We start from the raw sequence: 20835 nt of genomic DNA on the forward strand, positions 1-20835 counted from the left end.
GCGTGAGCCACCGTGCCCAGCCCTGGAAAGGATACTCTCCAAACACCACCGAAAAAGAACACGCTCAGGGGAAGGAACTCGTTTCCCACTCACTAAAGTGAGTCACCTGCAGCCATGATCATAGAATATGACTCCCACTGACCACAGCTGATTGGACCAGGGGTAGACACCTGACCCAGGCTAGGCCAATCAGATTCTCCCCTGCGAGTTTGTATGTGGAATATTGGTTATTTAATTGGTGGTGTAGGAGAAGAGAGATGATTTACCTTCAGGGCTGGGGCAGTTGTTGGCCAATTGCAGAGATAAAGAGAAAGGCAGCCTGCAGAGGGAAAACAAGGGGAGCAGACACACAGAGGGGTGAATGTTAGAAACTGTGCCATCTCAGAGGGCCGAGTGGCTGCCTTTGGTCCCAACAGGTTTCTAGGTACAGATTCCATTCTCTTGTGAGGTCCAGTTGGAAGTCCTGCCCTTTAGATCTGTGAGAGTCCTAATTCTTCCAATAAATTCCTTTCATGGTTTCAGTTAGTCTGAGTGTGTTTTTACACATTGCCACCAAGATCACTGTTTCTAAGGATGAAAATAATGGTGATAGCGATACCTAACATTTATTAAATGCCATGCAATGTTCTAAGAACTTCATATATGTTTCCAGGCGTGGTGGCTCATTCCTGTAATCCCAGCACTTTGGGAAGCCAAGGCGGGTGGATCAACTGAGGTCGGCAGTTCAAGACCAGCCTGATCCACATGGAGAAACCCCGTCTCTACTAAAAATACAAAATTAGCTGGCTATGGCGGCACATGGCACATGCCTGTAATCCCAGCTACTTGGGAGGCTGAGGCAGGAAAATCACTTGAACCCGGGAAGTGGAGGTTTCAGTGAGCTGAGATCACGCCATTGCATGCCAGCCTGGGCAACAAGAGTGAAACTACATCTCAAAAAAAAAAAAAAAGAACTTCGTATATGTTATCTATTCTAATCCTTACCACTCTTTGAGACGGGTACAATTCTTATTCCTATTTTACAAACAAGGAAATTGAGGTACAGAAAGTCACATGTGAATAAGGGGCAGAATGTTTCTGAATCTAGACAGCCTCTGTGCCCTTCACCACTGCACTATACCCTCAAAACACTGGGGATGGGCTTGAGGTTATTTAAAATGTATGGAATTCCTTCAAACACTTTTACTTAGCCAGGTGTGGTGGCATGCACCTGTGATTCCAGCTACTCAAGAGGCTGAGATAGGAGGATCTCTTGAGCCCAGGAGTTAGAGCTGCAGTGAAATATAATTGTGCCACTGTACTCCAGTCTGGGCGGGCAACAGAGCAACATCCTCTTAAAAAAAAAGAAAAAAAAAAACAGTCTTACTGATCCTGAGCAAAACCCCCAAACAGAAGACAGACGTCTGGAGCTGCTTTCAAGATAGCACAGCACACTTCACTTGAGAGAGTAGCAACAGCTTTATTAATTTTGCTTTTTTATTGATCTCTTTTTGAGACAGAGTGTCGCTTTGTTCCCCAGGCTGGAGTACAATGGTGTGATCTCGGCTCACTGCAACTTCCCGTTCTGGGGGGTTCAAGTAATTCCTGTGCCTCAGCCACCCAAGTAGCTGGGATTATAGGTATGTGTATGTGCCACCACACCTGGCTAATTTTTGTACTTTTAGTAGAGATGGGATTTCACCATGTTGGCCAGGCTGGTCTTGAACTCCCGGCCTCAAGTGATCTGCCTGCCTTAGCCTCCCAAAATGTTGGGATTCTAGGTGTGAGCCACCGGGCCCAGCTCTAATTTAGTATTTTTTTAAAACTGTGGTAAAGTACAGAAAAACATAAAATTTACCATCTCAGTGATTTTTAAATATACAGTTCAGCGGCATTATATATCTTAATAATGTTGTGCAATTATCACCACCATCGACCCCTGTTACTTCATCTTGTAAAACTGAAACTCTATACCCTAAACAGTAACTTCCCATTTCTGCCTCCCCAAGTCTGACAACCACCATCCTACTTTCTGCCTGTAAAATTTTGATTATTTTAAGTAATTCGAATAAGTAGAATCTTACAGTATCTAACCTTTTAACTTTATTTTATTCTTTTTTTTTTTTAGACACAGGATCTTGCTCTGTTGCCCAGGATAGAGTGCAGTGGTGCATTCATAGCTCACTGCAGCCTTAACTCCTCAGCTCAAGTGATCCTCCTACCTTAGTCTCCCAAGTAGCTGGGACTACAGGCATATGTCACCTCACCTGGCTAATTTTTAAATTTTTTGTAGAGACAGGATCTCACTATGTTGCCCAGGCTGGTCTCAAACTCCTGGCCTTTGACAAGCCTGCCACCTTTGCCTCACAAAGCATTAGGAAGTATTTGTCCTTTTGTGACTAACATTTCTTTTAGCATAAAGTCCTAGAGGTTCATCCATGTTGTAGATATACCAGAAATGACTTAGTATTTTGACCACTCACTTTGTTAAAAACACTCACTTGACCGTGAGCCAAGGAGCTCCTTGTAACCATTCTTAATGTCTTAGAAACAGATGCTCTGACAACACTCAGTAGATCAGAGTTAAGCTTGGACTCTGGATAGGCACAGATCTGAGTTTAAATCTTGGTTTTGCCTCGTACTATAACCTCTGAAGTTTTAGTTAACTTTTCAGAGCCTCGGTTTCCATATCTGTAACAGAAAAAAAAATACTGCTTCTCTCATAGTGTTATAAAAAAAATTTACTGAGATGATGGACTAAGGCATTTACGAGCATTATCTGACACCTGGGAGAGGGTGAGGCTCATATAAGCGCACGATAAATTACAAGTATTATTATTGTCCCCTTCTGTGGTCAACCACCTGTTGTTTCTGCCTATTACATCTTCTTCTGGAGAAAGCTCCCTAGTTTTCCTTGGGAACAACTTTTCCTCCATTGCATATAATCCCTGTGAAACTACCTATTACTGGCCAAGGAATGGTAGCAGTACCTCAGATAGCCCAGCAGATACTCGCTCCTCAGAATCTGAACCTTGAGCAGAGTCATCCAAAACTAAGGGGAAAACACGGAGAAATTAACAACAAAATGGTTGTAGTTCATGTGTCACCATCAAAGAACTCAGACAAGACTGGCCATTAGCTCCTGTAGCCATTTCCTGTCTTTTCCAAGACCTGTTTTTTTTTGGCTTTTTGGTAGATGCTGTGGCTCTCTTATGGCCTCCAATAAACATAAGTGAGGCAGAGTTGGTTTCCATTGTTTGCAACCAACGAACTTAATGGATTTTGTATCAGAAAGAACTGGTATATTTCTTTAAGCAAAGACTAGGACTCTCTGGGGCTCAACAAACTCTGTAATCGCCTTTCCACTCCCCTGGACAAAATAAATATATTGTCTATTGCTGAAATGCAAATTATCCCCAAACCAAGTAGCTTTAAACAATAAACGTTTACTATTTCACAGTTCATGTGTGTCTGAAATTCCGGAGCAGCTTCTCTGAGTGGTTCTGGCTTAGGGTCTCCCATAGAGGTCACAAGCGAGATCAGCTAGGACTGTGGTCATGTGAATGCTTGGCTGGAATTAGGGGACCGGCTTCCAAGATGGCGCACTCCCATGGCTATTGGTGGGAGGCCTCGATCCCTTGTCATATGGAGCACCCCATAAGGCTGCTTGAGTATTTTCATGACCTGGAAGCTGGCTTCCCCCAAAGTAAGTGATCAAAGAAAACAAGACAGAAGCCATGATGTATTTTATGACTTACCCTCAGAAGTCAAACTCTCATTTCTTCAATAGCGTAGTGGTTACACAAGTCAGGCCTATTCAATGTGGGAAGGAACCACACAAGGGTGTGAATAGAAGAAGGCAGGGATGGTTGGGGGCCAACTTAGAGGCTGGCTGCCATGCAAGGGAAGCCTAGAAGCCTGGTAGGGTTTCATGTACCCTGCCACCATCCTCCTTTCACTTGCTATTCCTCTTCACTGAAGACCCCAAGAAGCATATCTCATTTCAGAAACCAGCAGAGATGATGACTTATAAGTCATGGAGGAAGGAAGAGGTGGATTTGAAGAGAAAGCCACAAAATAGGCAGGGTCTCCAGTCCAAGGACCAGGTCTGGAAGACTGGAAAAATGGAACAGATGACGTTTAGGGAAGGGAGACACAGGCTGCCCCAAGGTTCAAGAATAAAGGGTAGCATAAGACAAGAGTGCTCACCCTTGGCAGTGGAGTCACACTTCTCCTTTTACAACCCCAAAGAAAGTCTGGTGTCCAGTTCAGCCCTGCTTGTGTCACATATCCTTTGCTGCTCTGAGTCCTTGGGGCCTGAGAACTGGGACCCGTGAGTGCTGCTGCCCAGCTGCTATGGGCTGAATTGTGTCCCCCTAAATTCTTACGTTGAGAAACCCCCAGCACCTCAGAATGAGACTGTACTTGGAGACTGAGCATTTAAAGAGGTGATTAAGTTAAATGAGGCTGATTAAAGTTAAAATCCAGTCCGACTGGTGTTCTTAGAAGAGGAACGTTGGGCACATAATGAAACCAGAGATGTGTGTGCATGGAGGGAAGACCGCACAAGGACACAGTGAGAAGATAGCTGTCTGCAAGCCAAGAAAAGAGGCCTCTAGGAAAAACCAGGCCTGCTGACACCTTGATCTTGAACTTCTAGCCTCCAAATGTGAGAAAATAAATCTCTGTTGTTTAAACCACCTGGTTCTGTGGCATTTTGTTATGGGGGCCCTAGCAAACTGAAACCCAAGCCTTCTGCACTGTTCTGGGATGTTAGCTTTTCTGTGAACTAACTCCAAACCTCTGCTGTGTAATGTGTGAGAAACCAGACCCGGAGAATGCCTTTCCAGAGTTCAGGAGGTTAGATGGGTTGGGCTTCCCCAGCCAACTGACAAGAACGGGCCTGTGGTAGATCACAAATGCACTCGTGTGCAGTCAGAGATTGTTTCCACTCTTGGTTCCTTCGGCAAACTTCCCGACGGGCCCCAGGCCTCCTTCTGTTCTCTGAAAGCTGTTTCTAAGCTCACAGGTTCTTAGGGCGATCTCCACTGCCCGACACATGCTCTCCCTAGCTGGAAACCACCTTCTGGATACGTTCTCGCACTTCCTTTGGTCCCAAGGCCAACATCATCTCAGCTACAGGAGGTCCTTGCTAAGAACAAAAAGAGCAAATATTGCCTTACTACCTTAAACTGCCTAAAGAACTGAAGCTCAACCTCAGTCTGCAGAAATTATTCCCAGGCCAGCTACTACACTGCTTCCTGTGTTCTGAGGATCAGTGCTTGTGTTATTTCCCTGGACAAGAATGGGTCCTAAGAGCCTGTTTCTCCCGCAACCACCGCCCTTTTTTTTTTTTTTTTTGAGATAGAGCCTCACTCTATCGCCCAGGCTGGAATACAATGGTGCGATCTTGGCCCACTGCAACCTCTGCCTCCCAGGTTCAGGCAATTCTCGTGCCTCACCCTCCCAAGTAGCTGGGATTACAGGCCCAACACCACACCCAGCTAATTTTTGTATTTTTAGTAGAGACAAGGTTTCACCATGTTGCCCAGGCTGGTCTCAAACTCCTGACCTCAGGTGATCCACCTGCCTAGACCTCCCAAAGTGCTGGGAATACAGGTGTGAGCCACCGTGCCTGGCCTGTTTTTCCCATATTAAGTAAGCTGTTGCTAGGTCTGTTATCCCCAATAAACTGCAAACCCCATGGAGGCAGAGATTATGTATGTGTGTTTCATTCTATACTGTATTCACTGTACCTAACACAATGCTTACACATAGTAGGTACTCAATAGTGTCTGTTGATTGACTGAATGAGGGGAGTGATCATGTTTCATTCACCTTTGTATACTCAATATTGAGCTCAGTGCCTGCCAGGAAATGTAAGTTCAAAAGATCAATGACGGGCTCCAGGGAACAATCCAACCCGTGTCCCTGCCTCACCTGCTGTCCACTGAGGGCCACCCGAAGGAGTTTCATCACATTACTGTACTTGGTGCCTTCCAGACCTTCTGATAGCTTCTTCAGTTCTCCATTCAGCATATCCTGAGTTAAGCTCATACCAGATCTTTCTAGAAGCCTAGAAGAAGAGGGCCAGTTTACAGGGCCTGCATGGGCCAATGGCAAGTGGGTGGGAGGAAGGGCTTCAGAAGGTTATTGATCAGCTACAGTACGAGCAGCACAACCAATGTTCAAGCCTGTTTTGAGGGAGGTGAGGAAGATATCGACCACTTTCTTCTCCCTTATCCAGGTCAGGAAGGAAAAACCACCAAGGGACCACACACAGAGAAGCCAGTGGTCACAATGCAGGGAGGTAAGAGGTGCCATCAGAGGCTTTACTCATTGCTACCTCTGTGTAATGCAATCTTTATGCCTCAGTTTTCTCATCTGTAAAGTGGGGAGAATAACAGTATCTGAGGCTGGCACAGTGGCTCACGCCTGTAATCCCAGCACTTTGGGAGGCCGAGGCAGGCAGATCACTTGAGGTCAGGAGTTCAAGACCAACCTGGCCAACACGGTAAAACCCCACCTCTACTAAAAATACAAAAATATTAGCCAGGGATGGTGGCAGGTGCCTGTAGTACCAGCTACTCAGGAGGCTGAGGCAGGAGAATTGCTTGAACCTAGGAGGAGGAGGTTGCAGTGGGCCGAGATCGCACCATTGCACTCCAGCCTGGGTGACAGAGCGAGACTTTGTCTCAAAATAAAAAAAAAAAAAATAATAGTATCTGTCCTGCACAGGGCTATCGTAGAGAGTTAAAACTTATAAAGCACCAAGTGCCTGAACACGTGATAAATACTCAGAAATATTACCTTTTTTTTTTTTGAGATGGAGTCTCGCTCTGTTGCCCAGGCTGGAGTGCAATGGCACGATCTCAGCTCACTGCAACCTCCACCTTCCGAGTTCAAGCGATTCTCCTGCCTTAGCCTCCTGAGTAGCTGGGATTACAGGCACGTGCCACCACGCCCAGCTAATTTTGTATTTTTAGTAGAGACAGGGTTTTACCATGATGATCAGGCTGGTCTCAAACTCCTGACCTCAGGTGATCCGCCCACCTTGGCCTCCCAAAGTGCTGGGATTATAGGCGGGATTACAGGCATGAGCCACCATGCCCGGCCAAGTATTACATTTTGTATTTGAATTTAAAATTTTTAAAAATTAGTTAACTTAAGTACAATCAAGAGCTTTGAGACATTACAAAAGGATCTAAAAAGAAATAGTTCTGCTTGCAGGCACAACAAAAAACAAACAGGAATAGATTTGACATAGAATGGATAATTTCTGGGAAATTATCTGAAATATAGCTTTAAGATTGCTAGAGGGAGACTTCTTTGGAGATGTAGCCAAGAAGAGAAGAAATCAGAAGACCCCACCCAGCTCCAGCAATGGCCCTGCCACCAACTTGCTATGGCCGTTCTTCCACAAATTAAAGCCTCTAGGATTCCAATGGGCCAGCAACCAACTCCCACATCCTGGCAGTCCAGCTGAGCAAGATGCTCTGCCCAAAAGCTTTTGTTTCAGGAGAAATTCTCCATTCAGTTAGAGATGGACTTGCAAAAATTTGCCCCGGCCCTGATTCTGAGTTAGTCAAGAGATGGGAATAGGCTGGGGATGAGTATATTTCACTGCAACTTCCCAGTTCCTCTCAGTTTTTAAAAATAATTAATTAATTATTTTTTTTTTAAGACAGGATCTTGCTCTGTCACCTAGGCTGGAATGCAGTAGTGTGATCACAGCTCACTGCAGCCTCAAACTCCTGGGCTCAAACGATCCTCCCACCTCAGCTGCCTGAGCAGCTTGGACACAGGCACCCACCACCACGCCTGGCTAATTTTATTTTTACTTTTTGTAGAGATGGGGTCAAGCTATGTTGCCCAGGCTGGTCTCAAACTCCTGGCTTCAAGTGATCCTCCCCATTCACCCTCCAGAATACTGGGATTACAGGCACAAAGCCACAGTGCCCAGCCTCCCCTCAGTTACTACTGGAGATTCCAACGTGGAAACACTGAAGAAAAACTGGGGCTGGACATCTTCCTGGTGCAGATGATCTGTGATGCCAATTCTGACCCTGCCTGCTCAAACATGACCCAGGCAACTGCATTCCAAAGTCAACTCACTATGGACCACTACTGTCTCAGGGAACTGGGTTCCTAAGTGATTTGAAGAAGCAGCCTTTCAGTGCAGACATATTTCCTTACTAACTGTCAGCACTGAAGCAGATGAGTTTCAATTTCAGACAAGGGTGATCGTTCTTTTTTTTTTTTGAGACGGAGTCTCGCTCTGTCGCCCAGGCTAGAGTGCAGTGGCGCAATCTCAGCTCACTGCAAGCTCCGCCTCCCGGGTTCACGCCATTCTTCTGCCTCAGCCTTCTGAGTAGCTGGGACTACAGGCGCCCACCACCACACCCGGCTAAGTTTTTGTGTTTTTAGTAGAGACGGGGTTTCACCGTGTTAGCCAGGATGGTCTTGATCTGCTGACCTTGTGATCCACCTGCTTGGGCCTCCCAAAGTGCTGGGATTACAGGCATGAGCCACCGCGCCCAGCCAAGGGTGATCATTCTTACTGCATCACCTCTATGTTCCGAATGTTTGTGTTCCCCTAACTTCATATGTTGAAATTTTAACCCCCAACGGACAGCATTCAGAGGTGTGGGCTTTGGGAGGTGATCAGGTCACGCGGGCAGAGCCCTTATGCACAGATGAGTGCCTTTAATAAAAGACACCCCAGAGAGGTCCCTCATCCCTCCACCACGTGAGGACGCAGAGAAGGGCTGGAAAAGGGAAGGGCCCAGGAACAAGGCCTCACCAGACACTGAATCGGCGGCACCTTGACCCTGGACTTCTAGCCTCTAGATCTGTGAGAGATAAATGTTGTTGAAGCCACCAGTCTATGTTATTTTGCTATAGCAACCCCATGGACTGAGACAATTATTAACTGGGTCACATGAGTACTGCTATTTACAAAAATCAGGAGATGAAATACTGAAGACATAAAATATAATGTGGGAAAAAAGCAGACACTCTCCCCAATGGCACTGCAGGCAAGCAGGCTGCTGAGGAGCTGATGAAACAATGACAGGCCCCAGGCTGGGAACAATGGCAGTTCCAGACCTGCTAGAGCTGGCCCACAGTTAAGAACCATGGCATAGGCACAGAAGGGATTTCTAGTGATCTGGCAGCTCCTGAACATTTGTGTATCAGCTTTCCTGACTCAAGAGGGAGTCCCAGTGCAAATCTAAAATCCAACCTCATGGTGGAGACAGGCAGTTATGACACTGAATCCTGGTGAATTAGAACTAATAGGCCCTGGCCAGGCACTATGGCTCACGCCTGTAATCCCAGCACTCTGTGAGGCTGAAGCATGAAGATCGCTTGAGCCTAGGAGTTTGAGACCAGCCTGGCAACATGGCAAGACCTTATCTCTACAAAAAATAAAAAAATTAGCTGGGCATGGTGGCTTGTGCCTGTAGTCCCAGCTTCTAAAGAGGCTGAGGTGAGAGGATGAGCCCTGAGCTGCTTCCTGCAGATTGCTACATAATGGAGAAATGTACTTCCACAAAGGTCATGCACTGTCATTTCTTTTGTCTGGTAGAGAATCTTGCCCTCTAGTTACCTGATACACAGCCTCTGCAGGAAAAGTGGTCAGCATGGGTGAGTAGGGGCAGAAAGGGAAAGGCAGAGAGAGAAAGCAAATCTTGGTAATGGAGTACCGACTCCTGCATTAAGCTGTGCCTCAAGCAGCCCTTCTTCTAGCATCTGTGGTTACATAAGCAATTATTCCCCTCTTGCCTAAGCCAGGTTTGGTTGCGTTTGTAATTGAAAGTTATTACTGTCACAGTAAGAATTAGCATCGTCTCTCTCTCACTGAGAAGGAAAAGGAAGCTCAAATAGGTACAGTAACTTGGCCAAAGTGAAGCCGCCTGAGCAAGGTGACATAATCTGGTGAGTACATGGGGATGTGCCAGGTTGGTGCAAGCAGTGAACACATGCCTATGTCCAGGGAAAGCCCAGGTCCTCCGGGTAAGCCCTCCTTACCAATGAAAGCCAGTGAAGGGTCACTTCTTCACTGGCCATGGGGTTATGCTGGGGCCCCAGCAGCCCACCCCTGAAGGAAAGGGAGCCATGGGACAGAGAGAGGGAAGGAGGGTGTGGAACCCTGAGCTCAGCCTGCAGGTACTCACCCCAGCACACGCTTGGCAATCACATCCACCTTCTCCGAGATGGCGTCCAGCTGTGCTCGACCCACTGCAGGGCGAGTCCACAGGTAAGAGTACACTGGGGACACCAAGTCCTGCAGGCGGCAAATGTGACCCTGGGGAAGGAGACAGTCATTGAATGCACTAGGGGCAGGGCTCTGGAAGGGAGGAGGAATTGAGGCACCCAGTAACCCCTCCCTCAGCCTCCCAGAATCCTGACACCACACCTGTCTCAGCAGGAGGATCCTCTCCACATAGACTGGGTTGAGGACATCCCTGTTTTGCAGCTGGCTCCCAAAGGCCTCCTCCACAAGGACCTGCAGCTTCCCCACCAGCTGGCGCCTCTGGCTCTCATTGCTCACCAGCCGCTGGAGGTGCAGTCTGAGGAAGAAATCAAGGGGCTCCCCTGCTGTCAACACCCCAACCCACCCAAACCGTCTCTCCCCCAGGGAAAGGGTGAAGTTGGAAGAATGACATATCAGGTCCCATGAGCCCTCCCTTTCGCAAGCTAGAAGAATTCTCTTCACGTTTATAAAAAGAAAGGGATGTGACTAAGGTCACAAACAGCCTGAAAGTCCCAAGCAACTCAGAGCCATGCTTTGTTTTCAGGGGTTTGGTTTTTCTTTTTGTTTGAGAGTCTTGCTCTGTTGCCCAGGCTGGAGTGCAGTACCACGATCACAGCTCACTACAGCCTAGACCTCCTAGGCTCAAGCGATCCTCCCATCTCACCCTCCCAAGTAGCTGGGCCCACAGACACACATCACCATGCCCAGCTAATTTTTTAGTTTTTTGTAGAGACAGGGTCTTGCTATGTTGTCCAGGATAGGCAACAAGCAATCCACCCAGCTGGGCTCCCAAAGTGCCAGGATTACAGGTGTGGGCCACCACACCCAGCCATGCTTTCAGTGTTTTCAAAATAGTAGCTGACATTTTATTTTTATTTATTTATTTTTGAGACGGAGCCTCGCTGTGTCACCCAGGCTGGAGTGCAGTGGTGCAACCTCTGCTCACTGCAACCTCCGCTTCCCAGGTCACCTGCCACTCAGTCCTGCTGGACCTGGAAAAGCTTCTGGCCAGGTGCAGTGGCTCACTTAATCCCAGAACTTTAGGAGGCCAAGAAGGGAGGATCACTGGAGGTCAGGAGTTTAAGACCAACCTAGCAACATAGTAAGATGCCATCTCTACAAAAAAAATTTAAAGTAACAAAATTAGCCTGGCATGGTGGTACACACCTATAGACTCAGCTACTCTGGAGGCTGAGGGGGAAGGATGACTTCAGCCTGGGAGTTTGAGGCTGCAGTGAACCGAGATGTCACCACTGCACTCCAGCCTGGGTGACAGGGAGAGACCCAGCCACTAAAATATACAGAAAGAGGCTTTTTTTTTTTTTGAGATGGAGTTTCGCTCTTGTTGCCCAGGCTGGAGTGTAATGGTGTGATCTCGGCTCACTGCAACCTCCACCTCCCAGGTTTAAGCGATTCTCCTGTCTCAGCCTCCTGAGTGGCTGGGACTGCAGGCGCCCGCCACATCGGGCTGACTTTTTTTTTTTTTTTTGTATTTTTAGTAGAAATGTGGTTTCACCGTGTTGGCCAGGCTGATCTCGACTTCTGACTCAGGAGATGCACCTGCCTCAGCCTCCCAAAATGCTGTGATTACAGGCGGGAGTCACCGCGCCCAGCCTACATCCACTCTTGAATGCCCCATTCAAAAGATGCCCACTGTTTACTGTGTGAACTTTGGCTAGTTTTTTTTTTTTTTTTTTTTTTTTTTTGAGACGGAGTCTTGCTCTGTCGCCCAGGCTGGAGTGCAGTGGTGCGATCTCGGCTCACTGCAAGCTCCATCTCCTGGGTTCATGCCATTCTTCTCCCTCAGCCTCCTGAGTAGCTGGGACTACAGGCGCCCGCCACCACGCCTGGCTAATTTTTTTGTATTTTTATTAGAGACCGGGTTTCACTGTGTTCGCCAGGATGGTCTCGATCTCCTGACCTTGTGATCCGCCCGCCTCGGCCTCCTAAAGTGCTGGGATTACAGGTGTGAGCCACCGTGCCCGGCCACTTTGGCTAGTTTCTTAACCTCTCTACGTCCTGGGTTCCTCATACATAAAACAGGGCAAAATCATACAACTGACCTCATAGGTCTGATGGGAGAAGTAAATAAAGTAATAGCCCTAAAATATCTGCAACTGATGTTAATTCTCTGGGCTCATGCAAGTAAATGCACTGATACTGTGTCCCCAAACCAGTGCTCTAGGCAAAGTATCAGGAAGACCCTCACCCCAGGTGCACACCTGGCTGATGGTCTTAACCACTAATAACTTTTTTTAAAGACAGAGTCTCACTTTGTTGCCCAGGCTGGAGTGCAGTGGTGTGATCCTGTCTCACTGCAACCTCTGCCTCTCAGGTTCAAGTGATCCTCATGCCTCAGCCTCCCAAGTAGCTGGGACTATAAGCATGTGCCATGTCCAGCTAATTTTTGTATTTTTAGTAGAGACAGGGTTTCACCATGTTGGCCAGGCTGGTCTCGAACTCCTGACCTCAGGTGATCTGCCAACCTTGGCCTCCCAAAGTGCTGGAATTAAAGGTGTGAACCGCCATGCCCAGCCAACACTAATACCTTTTGACTCAGACATGTTAACAATGATCTGAGTTGGAACGATATTTGGAGGTTTCCAAGTGAAGAGCTACTTGCAATATCAAATACATGAAATATAAAGTAGATGCCATGAGACAGTGCTCACTCACTGTGTTGGCTGGGTGTAAGGTTGAGGGGGGGAGGGAGTCTAAAATGAAGATACACCTCTCCAGGCTTTGGTTGTTAACAGAGTCCATGCAAGGGGTGGCTAGGAACATAATGCTAATGATAAAAATATACATACCATTTACTGAGCACTTTGTATGTGCCCGGGGCTATACAAGATACTTTCATGCAACACTTAATACAAGATACTTTCATAGAACGAGCATATAAGATCGGTACTGTTATTAATCCCATTTTAGAGAAGAGAAAACAGAGGCTCAAAGAGGCTAGGTGATTTAGCCATGGTCACACAGAATTAGGTACCAGAGCCCATTATACCCTCTGCTGTAGGGACTGTCATAAGCAAGAAAGCCCTTTGCCACCAGGGGATCTCCATGCTCCCCACTCACCTGTTGAATTCTGGGAGCTTCTCCAGGTCCAGCAGGGCTGAGTGACAGGTGACCTGGGTCAGGTTGAACTGTGCGATCAGCTCTGGCAGGGTCCTGCCCATTTGGTTCTCTGCAAAGAAGAGAGGCCCAGCCACTCAGTTTCCTCCCTCCCTTCCTCCTTCCACTTTATCTCTTTTTTTTAAGAGACAGGATCTTGCTCTGCTGCCCAGGCTGGAGTGCAATGGTACAATCATAGCCCACCGTAACCTCAAACTCCCAGGCTCAAGCAATCCTCCAGCCTGTCTTCCAAGTAGCTGGGACTACAGGCACGTACTACCACACCTGGCTAATTTTTAAATTTTTCTGCAGAGCCAGGCATGGTGGCTCACACCTGTAATCCCAGCATTTTGGGAGGCAGAGGTGGGCAGATCATGAGGTCAGGAGTTCGAGACTGGCCTTGGCAAACATGGTGAAACCCATCTCTACTAAAAGTACAAAAATTAGCCAGGCGTGGTGGCGCATGCCTGTAATCCCAGCTACTCAGGAGGCGGAGGCAGGAAAATCACTTGAACCTGAGAGGCGGAGATTGTAGTGAGCTAAGATTGTGCCATTGCACTCCAGCCTGGGCAACAGAGCGAGACTCCATCAAATAAATACATCATACATACATACGTACATACATACATTTTTCTGTAGACATGGAGTTTCACTATATTGCCCAGGTTGGTCTCAAACTCCCAGGCTTAAATGATCCTCCTGCATTGGCCTCCCAAAGTGCTGGGATTACAGACATGAGCCACTGCGCCCGCCCTCCTTCTACTTCCAAACATAAGGGAGGCTGAGTGAGCAAGCCCTGGGCCCCCCATTCCACTTTGCCCAAAGGGATTTAACTTCTAGCTATTTATATATCAAGAACCTGAATGAGCTTTCATTTTCAGAAAGGGTTCTGTCATTAAGGAAAAAAAGGTCTGAAAACAATCAGGCTAAACCCATCTCCATCACTCTCAAGACATGAGCTGCAGAACAGTACACCCACTGCCTGGCTGTACCAGAGACTCTGAGTCGACTGGGTTTGGTTGGGGTCTGAGCATATTTTAGAAGCTTCCTAGCTGATTCCAAAGCACGGTCAAGAGTTAAGAACCAGGCCGGGCGCAGTGGCTCAGGCCTGTAATCCCAGTACTTTGGGAGGCCAAGGCAGGTGGATCACCTGAGGTCAGGAGTTTGAGAACAGCCTGGACAACATGGTGAAACCCCGTCTCTACTAAAAATACAAAAATTAGCCGGGCGTGGTGGCAGGTGCCTGTAATCCCAGCTACTCGGGAGGCTGAGGCAGGACAATCGCTTGAACCCAGGAGGCGGAGGTTGCAGTGAGCCGAGATCGCGCCATTGCACTCCAGAATGGGGGACAAGAAGTTCTGTCTCAAAAAAAAAAAAAAAATTAAGAACCATGGTGCTGGGAGCTTCTTCTTGTGAGCAGCAGCTCAGTCCCACACGGTCAGCAGGCATCGTAATCAGGTGTAGACCTAAAGCGCTATATCCCTCACTAGGTGTGTGACTTTGGCAAGTTACTCAGCTTCTCTGAGTTTCACAGTCCTCTTACAAACAGTGGAGATATGTATCTACCCCTTAACAGTATGTTGTGTTAAATGAAATGAGACCAGCAGGCAGGCTATTCTGGACACATTTTCAGAAATCCTTCAGGTCATCCTATTTGATGCTTGCTTCTTAAAGGTTTGGGTCTAAGTCTTGGACCATGGATAAGTGCTCAGCTTGAAATAAACTAGATTCATCTGGCAGTAAAATGAAGAAGGAAAAAAAAAGAAACTAAATCCATATTAATTCTAGTCATACTGTTAGCATACATGCTTGTAATAATTGTCAGAATCATAGGGTTTGTCATTTTTTGTGCTTACAGTGTGACAGGTGCTGGGCTGGGTACCTTACACTCCTGAGCTCAGTGAATCCTAACCCTATGAAGTAGACACTTATCCCCATTTTCCAGATGTGCAACTGAGGCTCAGAGACTATAAGTCCTTGAGGGCAGGGATCATGTCTATCTTACCCACTATTGTAGCCTCAGCACTTAATGCGGTGTCTGGCAAAATAAACATTTATTGAATAAAAGAATAAACTTGTCCAAGGTCACCTGGCTGGTAGATGGCAAAGCTGGGACCAAAGAGCAGGACTGTCTCAGGCAAAGCCCTGCTCCTCCTGGCCACGCTCTCTGCTGCCAGGACCATTCAGGTAGGCGGGTACCTGCAAAACCTGAGCCACAGTTGGTGATGATGTCCAACAAGGAATCGGGCAGGAAGCCATCAGCAGCAAAGTGCTCCAGGAAAATGTCCCCTTGCCTCTTGGAGAGCTTGCTGCCATCTCTGTTGAGGAGCAGGGGCAGGTGGGCGAAGTGGGGTGGCTGCCAGCCCAGGGCCTGGTAGAGGAGCAGGTGCTTGGCAGTGGAGACGAGCCACTCAGAGCCTCGCAGCACGTGGCTGATGCCCATGTGGTGGTCGTCTACCACGCAGGCCAGGTGGTATGTGGGGAAGCCGTCGCTCTTCATGATGACTGGGTCTCCCTCCACGCTGGCCACTTCATGCCTATTCCAGCCATACACCAGGTCCTGGAAGGCCGGCGCCACCTGCTCCAGGCGGAAGCGGATCGCAGGCTTGGGGTCCTTGGCCAGCTTCTGGGCCACCTGTTCCTGGCTCATGTTCCTGCACCGATTGTCATACCTGATGGGGAGCAGAGCAGCATGAGTACTGTTGATGGACAGGTTGATGGACAGGAGTCCTACCTTTGTCATAGCTCTGTGACCTTAAACAAGTCAGTTACTGCTGCAAGCTGCTTCCTCAGTCTAGAACAGGGATGATGATACAGTTGTGTGGAAAACTGAGATAACATGGTGTAGTAGACACTAATGTGTCTGCCTATCTACCAGCCATTCCACGCTTCTTCCTTGCTAACAAGAAAATAGCAAAATGCTTAGTCCGAGGGGTTGAATCCTGATTGGTATAGCCAATCTTGCAATCCTATTGCCCCATGCCAGTGACCAGTCCAGGCAGGAATGTAACCCCATCCTAGTCACTGGGATGCAAAGAAAAGCATGCCTGGGGGGTAAGGAAGGCTTAAGGCTCCAGGAAAGGTTTTTCTCTCCAAAGGACAAGGAGAGACAGCCACAGGAGGAAAATCCCTTCTTAAAATTTCCCACTACCCCACTTCTGTCCTCTTTGGATGTTGTCCTGTGAGGGGAGCATGCTTGGACCTGCTGCAGCTACTTGCAACTGCAGGAGGGAAGGCAATGAAGTCAGAGAGAAGCCAAAATAGAGCCCTGGTGTCTCTACACTGCTAGTCTCATCCTGGAGTCACCCACCTCCAGCCTTGTGCAGAATCAAAAGACAAATGTCTATGATTGATGCCCTGGCTACTCAAAGTGTGGTCTGTGGGCCCCTAGCATCAGCCTCCTGGGAATCTGCCAGAAATGCAGACTCTTAGGCTCCACCCCAGACCTACTGAGTCAGAATCTGTACATTAACTAGGTCCCCAGGTGATCCATCTGTGAGTTAAAGTATCGTTTGTCCCTTCTAACAGGGTATTCCACTAACTGCACCCAAAAGCGTTCTGAGACACAGATGGAATGCTTGTAAGGTTAGTCTTTGCCACAGCTAAGTGTTCAATCAATCAATAAATGGTGCACAGGGCTGGACACAGTTGCTCATGTCTGTAATCCCAGTGTTTTGGGAGGTCAAGGTAGGAGGACAGCCTGACCTCAAGATTTCAAGACCAGCCTGGGTAACATAGCAAAATCCTGTCTCTTATTTAAAAATTTAAAATACCAGCCTGGGCAACATAGTGAGACTCTGTCTCCACAAAACAAAACAAAACAAAACAAAACAAAATCAGCCAGGTGTGGTGGTGCATTCCTGTAGTCCCAGCTCTGTGGGAGGCCAAGGTGGAAGAATCACTGGAGCCCAGGAGGTTGAGGCTGCAGTAAACTATGATGGCGCCACTGCACTCTAGCCTGGGTGACACAGTGAGACCTTGTCTCAAAAAAAAAACTTTTTTTATTTTTATTTTTTGAGATAGAGTCTCGCTCTGTCACCCAGGCTGGAGTGCAGTGTCGTGACCTCGACTCACTGCAACCTCCACCTCCACGGTTCAAGCAATTCTCCTGCCTCAGCCTCTTGAGTAGCTAGGATTACAGGTGCCTGCCACCACACCCAGCTAGTTTTTGTATTTTTAGTAGAAACGGGGTTTCACCACGTTGGTCAGGCTGGTCTTGAACTCCTGACCTAGTGATCTGCCCGCCTTGGCCTCCCATAGTGCTGGGATTACAGGCGTGAACCACCGTGCCCGGCCAAAAAAGAAATTTCTAAAAATGAGTCAGTTGCACATGAGTGAACAGGAGGGTGTTCAGCTGCAGGAGCAGGGCAGCACAATGTCTAAATCAAAGGAACTTGTTTCTTCAAGCTCTTCTGGCAGCAATTCTGACAGTGAGTTTGACAAAAAGTTAAAGAAGAAAAAGTAAGTTGCTCCAGAAAAACTTGTAAAGGAACAAAAGACTGGCAAAACTTTGGGAGCTCTGTCATCTTCCAAACAGAGCAGCGGCAGTAGACATAATAACATGTTTCTTTTCTTTTTTAAATTTCATATGGAGATGGGGTTTCACCATGTTGCCCAGGCTGGTCTCGAACTCCTAGTCTCAAGTTATCCACCCTCCTCAGCCTCCCAAAGTGCTGCGATTAGATTACAGGCCACTGTACCCAGCTGATAACGTTTCAGATAGGGAAAATGAGGTACCTTAGTGTTTGGGATGTTAAAGGGGAAGTGCTAATTGATGATATTAGAGATTATTGGATGGATCTCAAAGGTTAAATAAAACCAGGAAGAAAAGGTATTTCTTTAAATCCAGAGCAATGGGGCCAGCTGAAGAAACATTCATTCATTCATTCATTCATTTATTGAGACAGGGGACAAGGTCTCACTCCCATTGATCAGGCTGGAATACAGTGGTACAATCATGGCTCACTGCAGTCTTGACTTCCTGGGCTCATGTGATTCTCCCATCTCAGTCTCCCGAGCAGCTGGGACTACAGGTATGCACGACTATACCCAGCTAATTTTTTGTATTTTTAGTAGAGACAGGGTTTATTTCTTTTCTTTTCTTTTTTTTTTTTTGAGTCAAGGTCTCACTCTGTCACCCAGGCTGGAGTACAGTAGTGTGATCACAGCTCACTGCAGCCTAGACCTTCCCAAGGGTAAAGTGATTCTCCCACCTCAGCCTCCCAAGTAGCTGGGACTACAGGTGTGCACCACCATGCCTGGCTAATTTTTGTATTTTTTTTAGTAGAAATGGGGGCTCACCATGTTGTGAAGGCTGGGCTCTAGCAATTCGCCCACCTTGGCCTCCCAAAGTGCTGGGATTATAGGCATGAGCCACCGTGCCTAGCTGGAACAGATATTCTACATCGATACATTGATGATGCAGTAAGAAAACTGTAAAGTCTGAGCCATACACACTGTCCTAGTTGGGTTTTTTTGTTTTTGTTTTTGAGATGGAGTCTCGCTCTATCACCAGGCTGGAGTGCAGCGGCGTGATCTTGGTTCACTGTAGCCTCCACCTCCCAGGCTCCCAAGTAGCTGGGATTACAGGTGCATGCCACCATGCCCGGCTAATTTCAGTAGAGATGGGGTTTCACCATGTTGGCCAGGCTGGTCTCGAACTCCTGACCTCAGGTGATCCGCCTACCTCAGCCTCCCAAAGTGCTGGGATTACAGGCGTGAGCCACCGTGCCTGGCTTCTAGTTGTTTTAATCTGTCTTTTTACATTGGCTTTTGTTTTCTAAATGTTGTTCTCCAAGCTGTCATATGTTTGGATTACAGAACAACTTGTAAGATGAATACTTGTTTTAAATGTGCATTACTGAATATGTTCTGTTCAAGTGTGGTGGCTCACTCCTGTAATCCTAGCATTTCAGGAGGACAAGGCAGGAGAACTGCTTGAGCCCAGGAGTTCAAAACCAACCTGGGTAACAAGACCTTGTCTCTACTAGAAATTAAAAAAAAAAAAAGAATTAGCCGGGCATGGTGGGTACATGTGTGTAGTTCCACCCACTTGGGAGGCTGAAGCAGGAGGATTGCTTGAGCCCAGGAAGTCGAGGCTGTGGTGAGTCATGATTGCATCGCTCCAGCCTGGGTGACACAGCAAGACCCTGTCTGAAAAAAAAAGTTCTAAGGGAAGCTGTCAGCTTTATTAAGGAGGATTGCTTTGTACCTACCACCTAGTGTAAAATAAAATCAAGTAATACAATCTCAACAGTTATGGCCCCCCTCCTTTTTTTTTTGAGACAGGGTCAAATTCTGTCTCCCAGGCTGGAGAGCAGTGGCACAATCTCAGCTCATTGCAACCTCCATCTTCCTGGTTCAGGTGATTCTCCTGCCTCAGCCTCCTGAGTAGCTGAGATTATGGGCACACACCACCAAGCCCAGCTAATTTTTGTACTTTAAGGGTTTCACCATGTTGCCCAGGCTGGAGTTGTAGCCTTTTTTTGATCATAAGAGCTGCTACTGTTTAAGGCCCAAAGTAATAGTTTTTACAGATCTTTTAGTTTCAACTAAGCTTTTACAATAAAAAGGACTTGTATCACATTGAGTTTATAAACTTTTGGTTTGTGAAATCCACACTTGATCTGTTCTTTTCCAACCAAATGTCTAGGCTTGACTTTTCCACCCCAATGACATTTCACTCTCTTTATTAAATATTAGCAGATATACTTTGATAACCAACACAGCTTGTATGAAAACTGAGCAAGTGTCCATCATTACCCACAGGGTTCTGGGTAGTTGTTACCTTACTGTTTAGTCCACAAAAAATAACGACTTAGATGAGCTGTCTGATTTGCTTTCACTTATTAAACACGTTCACCATGAGATGATGTGTGTAACATCAGACACCATTAAACTAGACTAGGATTTAATACAAATCCTGAAAGCTTAAAATAAATAAATAAATAAATGGCTGCACGGATTCCACAACAGGACATGAACATAATTAAAAAAATAATAATCTGTTGGCCAGGCATGGTGGCTGATGCCCATAATCCCAGCACTTTGGGAAGCTGAGGCGGGAAGATCGCTTGAGTTTCAAACCAGCCTGGGCAAAATAGGGGAATTCCATCGCTACAAAAATTTAAAAACTAGCTGTGTGCCAGCTGAGCACGATGGCTCACACCTATAATCCCAGCACTTTGGGAGGCTGAGGTGGGTGGATCTCCTATGCTCAGGAGTTTGAGACCAGCCTAGGCAACATGGAGAAACCCCGTCTCTACCAAAAATACAAAAAAAATTTGCCGGGCATGGCGGCATACACCTGTGGTTCCAGCTGTTTGGGAGGCTGAGATGGGAGGACTGCTTGAGCCCAGGAGGCAGAGGTTGCCTCGAGCCGAGATCACACCACTGCACTCCAATCTGGGTGACAGAGTGAGACCCCATCTCAAAACAAAACAAAACACCAGCTGTGTGTGGTGGTACGTGGCTGTGGTCAC

At 47.2% G+C, this 20835-nt stretch overlaps 1 protein-coding gene across 3 annotated transcripts in view; it reads right to left on the reverse strand.

Moving 5' to 3' along the window:
- Positions 1 to 3722: 3722 nt before the first annotated feature.
- The window catches only part of EARS2 (glutamyl-tRNA synthetase 2, mitochondrial), a 34503-nt gene continuing 17390 nt past the window's right edge, over positions 3723 to 20835 (reverse strand). For 2 of the 3 annotated variants that reach the window (XM_024233284.3, XM_024233282.3), the window contains exons 4-9: positions 15554 to 16026; positions 13319 to 13427; positions 10400 to 10553; positions 10158 to 10288; positions 5920 to 6055; positions 3723 to 5131 (exon numbers count right to left, since the gene is read on the reverse strand). In XM_024233284.3, coding sequence (XP_024089052.1) covers positions 5048 to 5131; positions 5920 to 6055; positions 10158 to 10288; positions 10400 to 10553; positions 13319 to 13427; positions 15554 to 16026 — 1087 coding nt within the window. In that variant the 3' untranslated portion in view covers positions 3723 to 5047. Of the gene's footprint in view, positions 5132 to 5695; positions 6056 to 10157; positions 10289 to 10399; positions 10554 to 13318; positions 13428 to 15553; positions 16027 to 20835 lie in introns of those variants that run through there. The other variant, XM_024233283.3, reaches the window with a different exon arrangement.

The sequence above is a fragment of the Pongo abelii genome, chromosome 18 (assembly GCF_028885655.2).
Source record: "Pongo abelii isolate AG06213 chromosome 18, NHGRI_mPonAbe1-v2.0_pri, whole genome shotgun sequence".
In the NCBI taxonomy this organism is placed as follows: Eukaryota; Metazoa; Chordata; class Mammalia; order Primates; family Hominidae; genus Pongo; species Pongo abelii.